This window comes from Lynx canadensis, chromosome C2, assembly GCF_007474595.2.
Source record: "Lynx canadensis isolate LIC74 chromosome C2, mLynCan4.pri.v2, whole genome shotgun sequence".
Classification (NCBI taxonomy): domain Eukaryota; kingdom Metazoa; phylum Chordata; class Mammalia; order Carnivora; family Felidae; genus Lynx; species Lynx canadensis.
In genome coordinates, this window is record NC_044311.2 from 86,615,018 (window position 1) to 86,632,950 (window position 17,933).

At 35.6% G+C, this 17,933-nt stretch overlaps 1 protein-coding gene, 1 long non-coding RNA gene and 1 pseudogene across 2 annotated transcripts in view; 2 read left to right on the top strand and 1 right to left on the bottom strand.

Moving 5' to 3' along the window:
• PIGX (phosphatidylinositol glycan anchor biosynthesis class X) overlaps positions 1-17,933 on the bottom strand; it is a 33,055-nt gene that overhangs the window by 6,646 nt on the left and 8,476 nt on the right. The window contains exons 4-5 of the mRNA XM_032594585.1: positions 9,436-9,577; positions 349-562 (exon numbers count right to left, since the gene is read on the bottom strand). Coding sequence (XP_032450476.1) covers positions 349-562; positions 9,436-9,577 — 356 coding nt within the window. The remainder of the gene's footprint in view (positions 1-348; positions 563-9,435; positions 9,578-17,933) is intronic.
• On the top strand, positions 10,933-11,462 carry LOC115523434. Its single transcript, XR_003971727.1, has 2 exons — positions 10,933-11,117; positions 11,375-11,462. It is a non-coding gene; the product is annotated as an uncharacterized LOC115523434 (long non-coding RNA).
• Positions 11,962-13,607, top strand: LOC115523430 (annotated as a pseudogene).

The following is a 17,933-nucleotide window of genomic DNA, read 5'->3' on the forward strand; positions in this document are numbered from 1 at the left end:
TTGGGTGAAAAAAAAGTATAAAGAAACATAAGGAAGTGATTAAAAGTCAGGATAGTAGGTTAGTTTTAGAGGAAGGAGGAAGCAATGATTGAGACAGGACACACGGAGCTGCTGCTGAGGGTGACTGGTGAAGTTCTATTCTTGACCTGGGAGGTAATTACAAGGGTATTTGCCTTATAATAATTTACTATTTATTTGTGAATTTTTCTATATCTATGGTTTATTTTACAATCAAAAAATTAAAAAGAAAAAAGAAACATGCTTTTGTCATCCTTGCCCTTGATTTCAGACTTGCCAACACATCTTTACTTTTATTTTCAACCTTCAGAAAAGACTTGCAACCCTCACCTTGGTCACAATACATTAGTAAATCAGGGTTATTGACCACAATAACGGTTTCTCCATCTTTACTATGTGGCCGATGATAGCGGTAGTGCACAGGCAAAAAAGCTTGGAAACAATCGATGCACTGTGAATCTTGTCTGGCATAAATTAGAACTTCAGATTCCTTGGACAAATAATTGGGAGCTTCTATATTAAAATTTTCTGAAACCATCACTGCCTGTCAAAAAAACAGCAAATATTAATCCAGAAGAAGAAATGAATGAGGAAGATCAATAAATAAAACCAGAAGATTGCTATACAGATGAACAGAAATGTCTAATCCCCCCCTTATAAACAATTTCCATTCCATGCCATCCGCAAAACACAAGATGTGCTCTAAAAGTTTGTTTACTAAAAGTAAACTGAGGAAATTATACTCTAGGGTGTGAACTTTCCCCATAATAAAAATTATTTATTTGTAGTTTCTTTATCAACCTTGCTTGGGTGACAAAACAGGTACCAAAAAAAAGAGAAATTCTGGGAATATAGCATTTAATAAATATGAAAACTGTGACAAAAACAGTTAACCCAGTATTGGGTTGAAATGATTGCTATCATTCTGGTAATTTCCTGTTCTTCAGAGAAGTTAAGATGGCAGTGAGTAAGACAGAGTACTGTGGTCAGGAAGTCAAAGCAAAGGTCAGCACTCTTTCCATATTTGGTATAAAAAGTTAATAGAAAAATAGTAAATGCTTCTTTAAAAAAATATGGTAAAAAACAATTTAAAATAGATCTTCTACACCAAAAGTAAAAATGCATATGTTGCAGAAATTAGTCCTGAATTATAATGTTTGTGTGTGTATATATTAAATATCCATCCACACACATTTATGTATAAACACACATATACACATGCACATATATGTACACATATATAGGCACTCTATACATAATCTGTGAGTGTGTGTGTATGTGCGTGTACAGACCTATACACATACAACTTGTCTCTAGATTCTCTATGTGAAGCCCAGATACATCTCAGAGAAAAAAACAGAATTAACTTCTTCCCATCATGGCAAACATCCTAATCCTCCTGTTTGATGGAAGCCCAAGTACTTATTTTTTCACATGTTTTTCCTTCTCTGATTATCACAGGAATAAGAAAAAAACAACTCACTGGCAAAAGCCAAGGAGTTATATAATCTTATGAGTCATAATGAACTTTAAAGGTGATCAAATTAAACCACTGTCCCAATGAGAGCATTGTTCAAGGATCCAGTCACTGCTTGAATACTCTCAATGACTAAAAGGAAGCTTATTGCTTTAAGTCATCTCATTTTATCTACTGTTAAAAGGTTATTCTTTTCTTTTTTTTTTTTAGGTTATTCCTTTTTTATGCGTAGAAATTTGATGCTCTGGTATATAACATTCACAACTGTCCTTGCTTACAATACCTACAATAAAACTGTTCCCTATTTCACTAAGGGTCCCTCAAACATTTCCACTAAATTTTCTCCTCCTCAGAGAAACATTCATAGCTTTCTTGGTTTCTCATGATATGGTTTCCAAATCATTCATCATATTAGTTACCTTTAGAAACACTCAGGGTATATAGTAGCAATATTACTTTCAGTCAAAAATTGTAAGATTATTTTAGCAGCCTTATTTCAGTGAGATATATATCCATATATAGAAGATATATGTACTTTTTAAAAAAAATTAAGACTATTTTTCAGAGCAGTTTCAGGTTTACAGGAAAACAGAGCAGAAAATACAGCATCTCTATGTATCACCCCCCACCCTACAGTTTTCTCTACTATTAACATTAGTATGGTACATTTGTTACAATTGATAAGCTGGTTTTGACAAATTAAAGTCCATCATTTAAGTTAGGGTTCAATCTTTATGTTGTAGATTCTATGTGTTTTGACAAATGTAAAAGGACATAAATTCCCATTACAGCATCCTACAAAGTAGTTTCGCTGACCCTGTCTGTGTTCCACCTATTCGTCCCTATATCTTTCATTTGAAAATTTTGCAAAAACATTCAAGAAACTCCCATACTATTTTTTCAAATAATCGACTTATTACTAACTAAATGAAGGGCCTAGATTTATCTCTATTAATTTTATCTTCCTGGCTACAGTCTATTTTTTCCCGGATGTTGAGATTTAATTGAAATTCAACCTGTCAACCAACATTTATGTAACATTTATGAATTTGGTAACTATGTCTTCTGTATTTTCACTTAAGGATAAAAACATTGACCAGGAGGATCAAGAGCAAAGTCCTAAGGAATATTACTAGAGACCTCCTGCTAGAAATTTATTAATGAACTCTCTTTGGATACAACTAAGTGTAAATAAAAAAACAGCCCAAAATTTTCTATCTTATGAACATCTTATTTTCTATCTATCTTTAAAAAATTTTTTTAAATGTGTTTATTTATTTTTGAGAGAGAGACAGAGCAAATGAGGGAGGGAGAGAGAGAGAGAGGGAGACACAGAATCTGAAGCAGGCTCCAGGCTCTGAGTTGTCAGCATGAAGCCTGACACGGGGCTTGAACTCACGAACTGTGAGATCATGACCTGAGCCAAAGTCAGATGCTTAACCGATGAGCCACCCAAGCACCCCTTCTATCTATCTTATGTATGTATGACATGATAATAATAAACATATCTTTCTTTGAGTAGTTACTATGTTGACAGGTATTTCATTAAGTGATTTATATACATTATCTCCTTTAATTTTCACAAGAACCCTATCTGGTAGGAACTATTAGCCTTATTATATAAATGAGCAAACAAAGTATCTGAGTGAATAAACAATATAAAGAATAAGTAGAGGAGCCAAGATTCAAAGCCAGGTCACATGGACTCCCTTATTCAATTAGGTTAAACTAAACAAAAAAACTAATATTTAATACAGCCATTCTTTAGAGATACTGTGGGTTTGGTTCTTGATCACCACAATAAAGCAAATCAAATGAATCCTTTGGCTTCCCAATGCAAATAAAAGTTATGCTTATACTACATTGTAATCTATTAAGTGTGCAATAGCATTATGCCTTAAAAAAAAACCCCAATGTACATGCCTTAAAGATATTTTATTGCTAAAAAAATGCTAACCAGCATCTATACTTTCAGCAAGTTATAATCACTGATCACAGATCACCATAACAAATATAATAATAAAAAAGTTAAAAATATTATTACCAAAATGTGATACTGAGACATGAAGTGAGCAAATGCTGTTAGAAAAATGTTGATAGGCTTGAACAGAGTTGCCACAAACCTTCAATTTGTAACAAAACACAGTATTGTGAAGTACAATAAAGTGAAGCACCAGTAAAATGAGATATGCCTGTAGCTGAAAATTAAGCATAATAAGTAAAACTGATATAAAGTATATTCCTGATTGTGATACTTAGAATTTATGATGGCACGATGATCTTCAACTTCTCTAAATATTGTTTTTTTACTTTTTTTCCCATAGAAATAAATATATGGTAAGTTCTCCAAATTGAGAATTTTTAAAACGTGCATTGAAACTGGGATATAATGAAAATGAGGCAGGAAGAAATAACAATTTGGCCTTCAGAGAGGGCTCTGTTGGTTGAAGAGTTATTTGGTAACGGTTCAAAAACTTTTACACTAGGCATTGAAACTCAAAAGTTAGCCTTCTAAGGGTTTCTTGGAAAATAATGAAAATATTCTAGAATAGTTGTGATGGTTGTACAATTTTATGAATATACTAAAAACTACTAACTTGCATATTTCAAAAGGGTGAATTTTGTGATTTGAATTGTATGTCAATTCTTAGAATGAGAATCTTTTTTTTTTTTACACGAACTTCAACAAAGACCTAAATCCATTTTAAACCAAGATCAATTAAGAATCAACACAAGCTAACCCATAAACAACAACTTGAGGTCTTAGAGGTGATTTAGGAGTTTGGGCTAGGAGTTTCTTAAAACCTACCTACAACAGGGAAGGGGAAAAAATTGTACAAGTAGGTACATGCATTGACAGGTAACCAAAACCTCAGACAGCTGGAGGTGTGTATATCACTTTAGATGTAAAACAAGAGAAAAATATTTTTGGATATCATAACCTGACAATCAAAAGTAATCTGGAGAATGGCTGGATGCTAGTAGATTTCCCAAATATGTGCCTAAACTATCAGTGCAACCCCCAAAAGCCTAGTGACTATATACTGATCTGCAAAAAATATTTTGTTATTCCATTCTCACTGCAGATAAAATAGCAATAATGTATTATCAAAAAACTGAAATTATACATCAAACATTAATCCAAAAGGAACATACACTGGTTAACAGACATGGATCTATACTCTTTCATGACAATAGTTGAGTGTTGTCATGTGACTACATATGTCACAAACCACTACAGCTAAGTTAAATGAATTAAGCTATGAAATTGTGCCATATCAATAACATTTGCCATATCTTTCTCTCATGAACTAGAGCTCTTCAAAAAAACTTCTCAAGGCATAGTAAGTGGTGGCTTTGAACAACTTCTACAATCTACAAATGTAAAACTTTATAAAAATTAAAGGTATAATACTTTTCTGACACAGATGTTAATTCTAACCGTACATTTTTTTAATGATCTATTCCTGGGTGCCTGAATGGCTCAGTCAGTTAAGCATCCCACTTTGGCTCTGGTCATGATCTCATGGTTCATGAGGTCAAACCATGAATTGGGCTCCATGCTGACAGTGCAGAGCCTGCTTGGGATTCTCTCTCTCTCCCTCTCCCCGTCCCTCCCCCACGTACGCTTTCTTTCTCTCTCAAAATAAATAAACTTAAAAGTCACATTTTGTACCAACTGAGCCAGCCCAGGCACCCCCAATGAAAAATCTTAGAGTATACTCTTTTCTGTTAACTTTCAAATATACATTATTGTTAACTACAGTCACCATACTCTACACTAGTTCCCAGAACTTACTCATCTTATAACTGGATGTTTGTACTCTTTGACCACCTTCACCTATTCCTCCCACACTCTTGCTCCTGGCAACCACCACCAGTCTACCAATCTGAGTTCAGTTTTTTTTAGATTCCGCATATAAGTGAGATTTGTCTTTCTCTGTCTGACTTATTTCACTTAGCATGATGCACTCAAGGTTCATGTGTGTTGATGCAAAGGCAGGATTTTCTTCTTTTTTATAGGTAACATTCCATTGTGTGTGTGTATACACACACACACACACACACACACACACACACACACATATTTTCTTTATCCATTCATCTGTTGATGGACACTTAGGTTGTTTCCATAGCTTGTTTACTGTAAATAATGCTGCAAGGAATATGGGGTAGAGATCTCCCTTCAAGATAGTTCAATCAGGGGCGCCTGGGTGGCGCAGTCGGTTAAGCCTCCGACTTCAGCCAGGTCACGATCTCGCGGTCCGTGAGTTTGAGCCCCGCGTCAGGCTCTGGGCTGATGGCTCGGAGCCTGGAGCCTGTTTCCGATTCTGTGTCTCCCTCTCTCTCTGCCCCTCGCCCGTTCATGCTCTGTCTCTCTCTGTCCCAAAAATAAATAAACGTTGAAAAAAAAAAATTAAAAAAAAAAAAAAAAAAAAAAAAAGATAGTTCAATCACAGGGACAGTAGGCCATTTGAAGTTGTCCCACAACTCACTACTGCTCCATTTACTTTTTACATTTCTATTTTTTAATCTGTTTTATATTTTTTGTGGTTTCTATTACTATGTTTTCAAGTTTATTAATTTTTCTGCAATCCTTGAATGCCATTACTTTCTTCACAAGTTCAATGTTGCCCTCTTATATATCTTCCACGTCTCTATGTACCTTTTTGAACATATGAATACAGTTATAATAACTGTTTTCATGTCCTGTCTGTTAATTCTACTATCTGGGCCAGTTCTAGATTGGTTTTGATTGATTCATTTATCTCATAACAGGTCATATTTTTCCCCATCTTTTCATACCTCCTAATTTTTTATTAGAATCAGAACATTGTGATTTTGATCTTATTGGGTGCTGGATACTTCTGTATTCCTATAAGTATTCTTGAGTTTTGTTTGTATGCAGTAAAGTCACGTACAAACAGTTTGGTTTTCTGAAGGTCTTGCTTTTAAGATTTATTAAACAGAATGGCCATAAGGTTCAGTCTAGGGCTAAGTATCTCCCACTACTGAGTAAAATTTCTTCTATTTACTCTATCTAATGCCCAGTGAATCAGGAGGCTGTTCCTAGCCTGGTTGCTGGGAGCAGACACTACTACTGGCCTTATGTGAGTACCAGACACTATAACCTCTAATTTTTTCATACGGTTCTTTTCCCAGCAGCAAGTAGTTTCCTCACATGCATGCACTAATCAATACTCAACTATGTACTTGAGGAGAATCTTTTATGGATCTCTGGAGTTGTCTCTATGCAATTCTCTCCTCTCTACCATGCTGTCTTGTGAATTCTGCTGACCTCGGTCTCCCCAGAATCTCACCTTCATCTCCTCAATTCAAGAAGTCTACCAGGTTCTGCTTGGGTTCCTGCTCCCTATACTGTAGTCTGAAAACTCTCCAAAGCAATAAGCTGGGATGGTTGTAAAGCTCACCTTATTAATTGCCCAATTACTTCACATATCACTGCCCTCATTGTCTGATAGTCAATGATCTTTTCCATCATTTCATATATTTTGTCTACTTCTTGGTTGTTTCACGTGAGAGAGTATATCTGGTCGCTGTCCTCCAACTTGGTCAGGGCATAGGTCAGGGCATAGAACCTAATACTACACATTTTGATTGAGTAAAACTTATGATTTCAAAAACACAGCATTTCCATTTTGATCTAAAGAACAGCAATTTCATATGTTTCAATCTAATATTATGCTGTTTTCAAAGAATGTGAGAGATTTTGATTAAGTATATCTAATAGCCCTATCTAAAAATGAAATGAGATTCAATTGATGTGCCTTATCCAATATACCTATTTAAAGCTTGTCTTTATTTTCAAATTGCTGATAAACCATCACAAACTCCTTACAAAACATTTTGTTGCCACACATCACTCATTTAATTTGAACCCACTGTTCTATTTGCTGCAGTCACAAATTTTATCTCATGGAACAGTCAAAATCTCTATCTAAATATATAAGCATTGATCATTTACTACATATAAATTAACTTCTATCCAGTTATACTCATCATTTAATACCACTTCTTGTGACAGAGTTTCTCTGCACAAATAATTGGGCCACAGTCTCAACCCAGCTAGGCAGAAGGAAATAACATCTCATATATCAGGAAATCAACTTCCAATTAGCTATGTGTCACAAATGAGACATCTATTTTTCTAGAAATTGCCAAATGAAAAAGTAAATTCACTTAAAAGTCTTATAATTAGGGATTAGAAAATTAGGAAACAAGGGGCACCTGGGTGGCTCAGTTGGCTAAGCATCTGACTTTGGCCCAGGTCATGGTCTCATGGTTCATAAGCTTGAGCCCCATGTTGGGTGAGCTCGAGCGTTGCCTGGGGTGAGCTCAAGCCCCGCTTTGGGACTCTCTCTCTCTCTCCCTTTCTCTGCCACTAGCTCACTCACTCTCTCTCCAAAAAAAAAATAGGAAACAGAAAATCAAGATAAAGAGAAACCTGTCAATCAATCCAGAGTGGCATCCTGTTCCTGCCCAGTTTTCTTGCTACAATCATCTGCACATACCCCAATCTCATCCCTACCAAGAGGGTGTGCATGTGACCTCTTTTTGGGCACTCCTGTGCAAAAATAATTCCATTTTCTTAAAACATGGTAGGCAATTTCATTACGGAAATTTAAATATGATTCCAATCCATGTCACTACAAGCCAAGAACTGCGTTTAAATTTGAAACCTATTATTAAAATTTCAAAAGCCTCATTCAAAATTCATGACGCAGTGAAGGAAACAGATGAGGAAAAAAGCAATGAGGTCTTTCCGCATGTGTATATGTACTGACACTGCCATATATGTGAACATGTGTATCTAAACTGTTATATATGTGTAAAAAAAAAAACAGAACACAGGAAGAAATTTCATGAATGGGGGTTGAGAGAGGTGGAAGTTCATCATTATACACCTTTTCATACCTCCTGAATATTGAACCATGAGAATATAATTACCTATTCAAGAAGAAATTTAAGTAAGTAATTAAAACAGATGAAGAAACTGGCCTAAACCACAATTAGAAATAAAATGTCATTATATATGACTCCAAGTATAGTATATTTATTTTACCTTTTCTATATTTATATAGAGATTATAATCTTACGAACAAAGATTTCCCAAAATTTCTTAATAGGAATCATCTGAGTTGTTAAAAACAGATTTTTGGTCCAATCTAGATCTACTAAATTAAGATTTCCCAGAAAGACATAATCTGCACAAAAAGCAGCCCCAAGTAATTCTTACCAAAAGTTAAGGAAACCATTAACTAAGGAATAAGATTCATTTCTGGAAAGAGCAACAACTTTGCAATTAGACAATCCTGGATTTATCTCTTGGCTCTTCCATTTACCTGTGTGATCCTGGATAAGTTACTTGGCCTCTTTGTGCCTCAGGTTCCTTATCTATAAAGTGGAAAGATAATACTTCTAGGGTTTTTATAAAGATTGATCTGTGCAGAAGGTATGGGACATCATCTTTCTCTAATGCTTAACATACCTTGCTTCCTTAAAAAAAAAAAAAAGAAGATATCTGGCATATAGATATCCAATAAATATCAGCTTCTTTTCCTCCCACATTCGAATTATACAGATGTTGGGGTATATGTCACTCTAACGATACTGTTAAATGCTGAAGCAGTATTTATTAATCATTAATCTTCACAAAAACATATAATAGTCACTAAACTAGGAGCCAATCTGACAAAAAGCATTTAACTAGTTCAGTTTAGTTGGTTTATTACTGACAAGCTTGACACATATCACTTATTTTTTAAAGAATATTCCTATCCTACCTAAAAAAAATTACTTTATATGCTTTAACAAAATGAATAGAGTACAATGTTGCTTTGTCTATTATTTTTCCTTAATCCAAATTATAGCATCCCTAAAATAATTTCTCTCTCAAAAAAATTCTCTAATAGTTATACCTCTGTTATGTTTCTCTCTCGTAATGAAGCCAACTCATATGGATCCACAAAAAGTCCTGATGGAATGTACTGTTTAATTAAGAGTCGGCAGGTCTGTAAGTCCTCAAGGCTTTCTCCAAATTTCACTTTTATTAAGAGGTCTCTGTAAGATAAGTACATTTAAAATAAATCTCTCCATTCAATTGTTAAATGAAATAGCATAACATTACATTCGAATTAGTAAAAACACTGCATTTCAAATTCATTTTTCAGAAAATCATAAAGTCAAATGAAATATTTATATCATGTCAGAACCACTCATGAGATCATTCATGAATTTATGTCATAAGCCACAGTACAGTATTAGTATGAAAACAAAGATCAATGGAAAGAAATAGAGTCCAAAAACAGACACATACGTTTATAGGCAATAAAGGTGCCAATATAATTTGATAGGAAAAGGAGAGTCTTTTCAACAAGTAGTACTGAAACAAGAAGTCTACACAGAAAAAAAATGAACCTTGATCTCAAACTCATACCACATACAAATATTAATTTGAAGTAGATTATAAACCTAAATGTATAATTGTCCCAGCTTTCTGTCTGAAGGCACATGTTGGACCAAGTATGGGGAAGGAAACCCAAAGCACAACACAGTGGTTTTGCTTAAATTATAAAACAGAGATAGAAGTAAAGGGAGGGGCGCCCGGGTGGCTAAGTCCGTTAAGCGTCCACCTCTTGATCTCTGTTCAGGTCATGATCTCAAGGTTTGTGAGTTTGAGCCCCACGTTGGACTTTGCGCTGCCAGTGCATAGCCTACTTGGAATTCTCTCTTTCTCTCTCTCTCTCTCTCAAAATAAATAAACTTAAACAATAACAACAACAACAACAACAAGTTAAGGGAGACTGAAGTAGCTGGAAGATAAGGTGCTAAATTCCAGAGAGGACGGTACTACGTAGGAGTTCTATAAATCTGAATTGGTCTCCCTTTGAGTTTTTTCTGAATTCTAAAAAAAGCATGAGTAAAGTGTAATTCCACGAGACTGGGCAAAGAATAACCAGGGAACTGAAAAATCAGAAATTCTAAAATTTCACACAAGTTGGGAGAAATCTGCATTTCCAACCAACCAAAGTACAGAGACCATAGCTTTTGGTAAAGATACCAATACAGCAAGGCCTTTGCAGCTAAATTAGCCTTGCAGTAAAGGCCACTTTAATTTTAGAGCTATACAAAAAAAGGTTAAGAGGATCAAGCTGATACACAAGTTAATTTAACTGCTAATAGAAAAAATAAGCCCAATGCCCTTCAAAGGAAGATAAAATCCACACACTCAAAAATGCTCATATCAGGATGCCTAGGTGGCTGAGTCAGTTAAGTGTCTGACTTTGACTCAGGTCTTGATCTAGTGGTTCATGAGTTCCAGCCCCATGACAGGCTCTGTGCTGACAGCTTGGAGCCTGGAGCCTGCTTCAGACTCTGTGTCTCTCCCTCTCTCTCTGCCCCTCCCCTGCTTGAGCGTGCGCACTCTCTCTCAAAAATAAATAAACATTAAAAAAAAAAAGGAAGAGAAAGAGGAGAAAGAAATGAACGATTCTAAGATTCAGACATTATTCTTAGTGTGGAATAATATTTGAAGGTAGGCTATGATAAGCTGAAATTGTACACTATAAAGTCTAAAGCAACCAATTAGAAAAAGAAAGAGGTATGGGGCACCTGGGTGGCGCAGTCGGTTAAGCGTCCGACTTCAGCCAGGTCACGATCTCGCGGTCCGTGAGTTTGAGCCCCGCGTCGGGCTCTGGGCTGATGGCTCAGAGCCTGGAGCCTGTTTCCGATTCTGTGTCTCCCTCTCTCTCTGCCCCTCCCCCGTTCATGCTCTGTCTCTCTCTGTCCCAAAAATAAATAAACGTTGGAAAAAAAAAAAAAATTTAAAAAAAAAATAAAAAAAAGAAAAAGAAAGAGGTATAGCTAGTAAGCCAAAAATGGAGATAAAATGGAATGCTTAAACAATATTCAATTTATCTAAAATAAGGCAAGGAAAGAGAGAAAAGATTAGCTAGGACAAATATAAAAAAAGTAACAAAATGGATAGGGTTAAACCAAACCAAGCAAATAAATATTTATATTAAAGTAAATGGTCCAGGGGCACCTGGGTAGCTCAGTCAGTTAAGCTTCTGACTCTTGACCTCAGCTCAGGTCACGATCTCATGGTTTGTGGGATTGAGTCCCATGTTGGGCTCTGTGCTGTCAGCGCAGAGCCGGTTTGGAATTCTCTCTCTCCCTCCCTCTCTGTCCCTCCCCTGCTCACATAAGCACACACGTGCGCTCACTCTCTCTCTGTCTCCCTCTCAAAATAAACTTAAGAATTTTTTTTTTTAAAGTAAATGGTCTAGGGGCTCCTCAGTGGCTCAGTTGGTTAAGTGTTCAACTTCAGCTCAGGTCATGATCTCACAGTTCATGAGTTCCAGCCCCGTGTCGGGCTCTGGGCTGACAGCTCAGAGCCTGGAGCCTGCTTCGGATTCTGTGTCTCCCTCTCTCTCTGCCCCTCCCCCACTCACACTCTGTCTCTAAGTGAATAAACATTAAAAAAAAAAAAAGTAAATGATCTAATCATTCCAATTAGAATGTAGAGATTGACAGACTGGATAAAATAGCAACAATTAATTATATGCTATCTATAAGACACACATTAATAATAAAAATAGTGAAATAATAATAATAAAAATATTGCTATATTAACATAAAAAATGCAGATTTCAGGACAAGGAATATTGTCAGGGATAAAGAAGAACATTACAAAAAGATAAAAGGATCAATTCCTCAGAACACATAATAATCCTAAATGTGCTATAAAACATCTAAAAACAGTGCTTCAAAATGTTCATGTATTTTACCTCACAGCAAAAACTGGTAAAGCCTCAAGGATAAATAGACAAATCTGCAATTACAGCCAGAGATTTTAATACCCCTCTCTCAATAATGGATAGAATAAGTAGAAAATCAGTAAGGATATGGAAGGCATTCACAATCTTCAATCAAGTTTATCTGACATTAATAGACTGTTCTACCAAACAAGAGCACACTGCACTAGAAAAATCTATATGCTGGGCAATAAAAGAAGTCTCTAGAAGTTTTCATAGGACTGAAATCTTGTTGAGTATAGTCTCTAACCACAGGGAATTGAGTTAGAAATCAAAAGAGGAGGAGAAACCGCCTTCACCAAAGCCACAGCCTCAGGCTCAGTCTCCTCCTTTGCCTCTACCTGGGATCTGCTGCCAGGAAGCTTTGGCTTCACAGTTACATGTGTAGTCTCAGGTTTCTTTACCACCAGAAAGAAAAAAATGGACACCCTGCATCCTGGAAATTCATTTAGGAGATTGAAATTAGGGCCTCTTTCAAATGTGGACATGGCTAATGGAGGAGCAACAAGACCCAACAGGCCAAATACTGTAGATACAATATGCCAGTTCAAACTAGTACTTCTGGAAGAGTCTGCCCTTGGCAAATCAAGCCTAGTTCTTTGTTTTGTGAAGGGCCAGTTTCATGAATTTCAAGAGAATACTGCTGTGGCTGCTTCTGTAACCCAAATTGGCTAGCTAGATAATACAACTGTGAAGTCTGAAGTAGGGGACGCAGCTGGTCAAGAATCATACTATAGCCTAGCACCAATGTACCACAGAGAAGCACAGGTAGCCAGACTTGAATATGAGATCTCAAATGAGGAGTTCTTTGCAAGAGCAAAAAACTGGGTTAAAGAACTTCAGAGGCAAGCAAGTCCTAACACTGTCATAGCTTTACCAGGAAACAAAGCTGACCTAGAATAAATGAGCTGTAGATTTCCAGGAAGCACAGTCCTATGCAGATGACAAAATTATTATTCATGGAGACATCAGCTAAAACATCAATGAATGTAAATGAAATATTTACAGTAATAGCAAAAAATCTGCCAAATAATGGACCACAAAATCCAGGAGCAAATTCTGCCAGAGGAAGAGCAGCAGAATTTATTGAACTCACACAGCCAACCAAGAGTCAGTGTCGTAGTAATTAAACCTCCAGTTTGAGCTAGCTGGAATATTCTTCTGCTTCTTAAAATGTTTTTTTTTTCCTTAAATGTTAATAACACTGAAACTGGTACACTTAACTGGTCCAATGTGATTTCCAAAAAGAGATTTATGATAGAGTCAAGTTTCTAATACAGAATTATTTTAAGTGTTTTGAACTTAATTTTTAATAACACACGTGTCCCTCTGTTCAGCAATAGAAGAAAATGAAATAATAAAGAGCAGAAATCAATGAAATAGAAACTAGACAAATAATAGAGCAACATCAATGAAATACTTTCTTTCCAAAGATCAGTAACATTGACAAATCTCTAGATTTGTCCACTGCTTTATTGGAAGGTTAGAAGAAATCATTTCTTATCACCAGAGATATAACAAAATACTATTTGGACCCACAGTTAACCACAGTTCTATGAAAAAGGCATGTAACTCATTAACTTAGGCTTTGCAAAAACATTCTTTTTTATTTATTTCTATTTTTTTTTAAGTTTATTTACTTATTTTGAGAGAGAGGCCTTGTGTGCAGGGAAGGGGCAGAGAGAAAGGGACAGGATCCCAAGCAGGTTCCATGCTACCAGCACGGAGCCCACAAGGCTCCATCTCAAGAACTGCGAGATCAAAAGTCAGATATTCAACAAACTGAGCCACCCACACACCCCAAAACATTCTTTTTTAAAAAGGATGATCTAAAGATACTTCTACTTTGCTACAGTAATTCAGACAAACGATAATTTCTCCTAGAATCTACATTTAAAGTGTATATTCCACATTTTAACAAATTAGCCATGAGAAAACAGTCCCATATCTTCAGGGGAAAAAAATAAACATCAATGACATCTAAACTATAGCCAGTCTTGTTATTTTTTAAATAGACTTAAAAAAAATCAAGTGCAACCACATCTAAATTTAGGAATATGAAACTGATAAATGCATCTTAATGAACAGCACTCCCTGCAAACATGTGGGCTCTTCAACAAAAATGAAACAAACCAGATGTCTGTGAATCTGTTTAATTACTACTAGCTTTGTCGTTTAGGGGCTAAAAGGGGCTTTTGTTCCCTTTGGATGTAATATAGTCGATGCGCTAACAATATGTACATTCAAACTTATTTTATTTTTTTTTTAATTTTTTAATGTTTCTTTATGTTTGAGAGAGAGAGAGAGAGACAAACTGTGAGCAGGGGAGGGGCAGAGAGAGAAAAGAATCCGAAGCAGGCTCCAGGCTCTGAGCTGTTAGCACAGAGCCCGACACGGGGCTCGAACTCATGACCTATGAGATAATGACCTGAGCCAAAGTCCGATGCTTAACCGACTGAGCCACCCCGACACCCCAAACTTATTTTATTATTTTTTTTTTAAATTTTTTTTTCAACGTTTATTCATTTTTGGGACAGAGAGAGACAGAGCATGAACGGGGGAGGGGCAGAGAGAGAAGGAGACACAGAATCGGAAACAGGCTCCAGGCTCTGAGCCATCAGCCCAGAGCCTGACGCGGGGCTCGAACTCACAGACCGCGAGATCGTGACCTGGCTGAAGTCGGACGCTTAACCGACTGCGCCACCCAGGCGCCCCACCCCAAACTTATTTTAAATTCAATCTTCAACTGTATTGGAAGTAAGGTACTGGACTGTAGTGTCCATATTATGTTTACTACTTTTCTACAATATTAAGAGTTGTTTGAAAGTATGCAAACTTTACAGTTACTAAAACAGCTAATTATTTCCTCTCTCCTTCTTTGGAAGGAAGAGGGCTTCAGTTGTTCCTGTATGGCTAGAACCATCGTAAACAACATACCTGTAATCTATAATATCAGTGCTGCAATATGTTGGTAATAATCTTGCAGCCTTATTTTCCAAATTCATTTTATTTTGACCACTTCTGTATATTGCACTAATTGTTTTAGGTATTTCCATTATGTGTCAAGGATGATCTAACCTATTTGAGTGCTGAACAGCTAGCAGAACTTGTACATTTATAATAATTCCAAATTGGTAAAGAAAACATTTCACTAGTGTTCAGTTTATTTTGAGGTGCTCAGGTTAGAATAAATAGTTACTATAAAAAAACAAACAAAAAATCAGTAAAAAATTTCTGGAAAATCCCCCAAAACCTTAAAATCAAACAACATATGTCTAAATAACTGATGTAAGAAAAGAAATCAAAAAGGATATTAGAAAATATACTGACCTAAATGAAAATGAAAACAAACACGTCAAAACTTACAGGATACAGCTAAAGTCCTGCATAGAAGGAAACACAGCCTTAAATGCAAAGATACTTTTATTAAGGAAAAAACTCTAAAATCAATGACCTAAGCCACCACATTAAAAAACTAAGAAGGAAATTAAACTTAAAGCAAAAAGGAAAGAAATAATAAAGAGCAGAAATCAATGAAACAGAAAGTAGACAATAGAGAAACATCAATGAAACCTTTTCTTTCCAAAAATCAGTAACATTGACAAATCTCTAGACTGATCATGAAAGAGAAAAAGCACAGATCACCAATATCAGGAATAAAAGAGGAAACATTACTATACGATCTCTACATATGAAGAGGACAATAAGGGAATACTTGAATAATTTTACTCCAATTAAACAACTTAAAATAGCTAAATTCCTGGAAAGAAAAAATTACAAAAACTGACAAAAGAAAAAATAGAATATCTAAATATCTCTGTATCTTGAATCTGTAATTAAAAGAAAAAGTTTAAAGCCTTCCCGCATGAAAAACCTCAGCCCTAGACGGCTTTATTGTTTAATTCTATTAAATATTTTAAAAGAAATAATACCAATGCTGCACAATCAGAAAATAAAGTAGAAGGAAATATTTCCCAATTTATTTTACAAGGACAGCACTGGCCTGACACCAAAGCCCAAATAAAGCATCACAACAAAAGACAAGTATAGACCAATATTCCTCATGAACAGAGAAGTAAAAAATCCCTTTTTTTAAATTTATTTTTTAATCTTTTAATTATTATTTATTTTGTTTTGTTATTTTTTATTTTTTAAATTAAATTAAATTTTTTAACCTTTTTCAAAAATGTTTATTTACTTCTGAGAGAGAGAGAGAGAGAGAGAGAGAGAGAGAGACAGCACAAGTGGGGGAGGGGCAGAGAGGGAGACACAGAATCTGAAGCAGGCTCCAGGCTCTGAACTGTTAGCACAGAGCCCGACACGGGGCTCGAACTCATGAGCTCTGAGATCATGACCTGAGCCAAAGTCGGACGCCCACCTGACTGATCCACCTAGGTGCCCCAGAAGTAAAAAATCTTTAACAAGATACTAGCATATCAAATCCAGTAATATTTCAAAAAGATAATAATACATCACGACCAAGGGGGAAGTTTATTATTCCAATTATCAACATTTGTACTGTACCATATTGACAGAATAAATTAGAAAAATCATATGATTCTCTTATAATAGATGCAGAAAAAGCTTTTAATAACGCTTAACATTAATCACGAAAAAAACTTTCAGGAAACTAGGAACATAAAAGAACATCCTCAACTGATAAAAGCCACCTACAAAAATATCTAACATAAATACCATATTTAATGGTGAAAGGCTGGATACCTTCCATTTAAGATGAGAAACAAGGATGGATGGAAAGGGAAGGATGTTTTATTCAATACTGTATTAGGAAAAAATAAATTAAAAAGTACAAAAATTAAAACAACAACAACAACAACAACAACATCATTGTATTAGAGTTTCTAGCCAGTTCAAAAAGGTAAGGATATAAAAATCATACAGGGGCACTTGGGGGGCTCCGTTGGTTAAATGTCCAGCTCTTGATTTCAGCTCAGGTCATGATCTCACGGTTCATGAGTTTGAGCCCCACGACAGGCTCTGACAGCGCGGAGCCTGCTTGGGATTCTCCATCTCCCTCTGTCTTTGCCCCTCCTCCACTCACGCTCACGCACATTCTCACTCTCTCAAAAATAAATAAACATTAAAAAAAATCATACAGATTGTCTTTCTTTTGCAAACCCATGATCACCTATGTAGAATATCCTAAGGAATCCATGAAAAAGCCACAGGCATTGATAAATGATTTCAATAAGGAATTAGGGTACAACGTAAACATACAAAAGTCAACGGTATTTTATTACCAGCAAAAACCAACCAGAAATAAAAACTTTAAAACAATATTTTTTACATTAAAAAAAACTTAGGGATATATTTAACAAAACATATGCAAGACTTATACTCTGCAAGTTACAGTATTGTTAAGATAACTGATAAAGCCTAAATAAATGAAGATGCCATATTCATGCACCGGAATACTCATGAATGGTAACATATCACTTCTCTACAAAATTGATCTAGAGTTTCGACAGAATCCTAATCAAAAGTTCATGAAGCTTTTTTGAAGAGATCTACAAATTAATTCCAAAAGTTAACAACTTTGAAAAAAAAGTTGAAGAACTCCGACGTTCTGATTTGAAGCC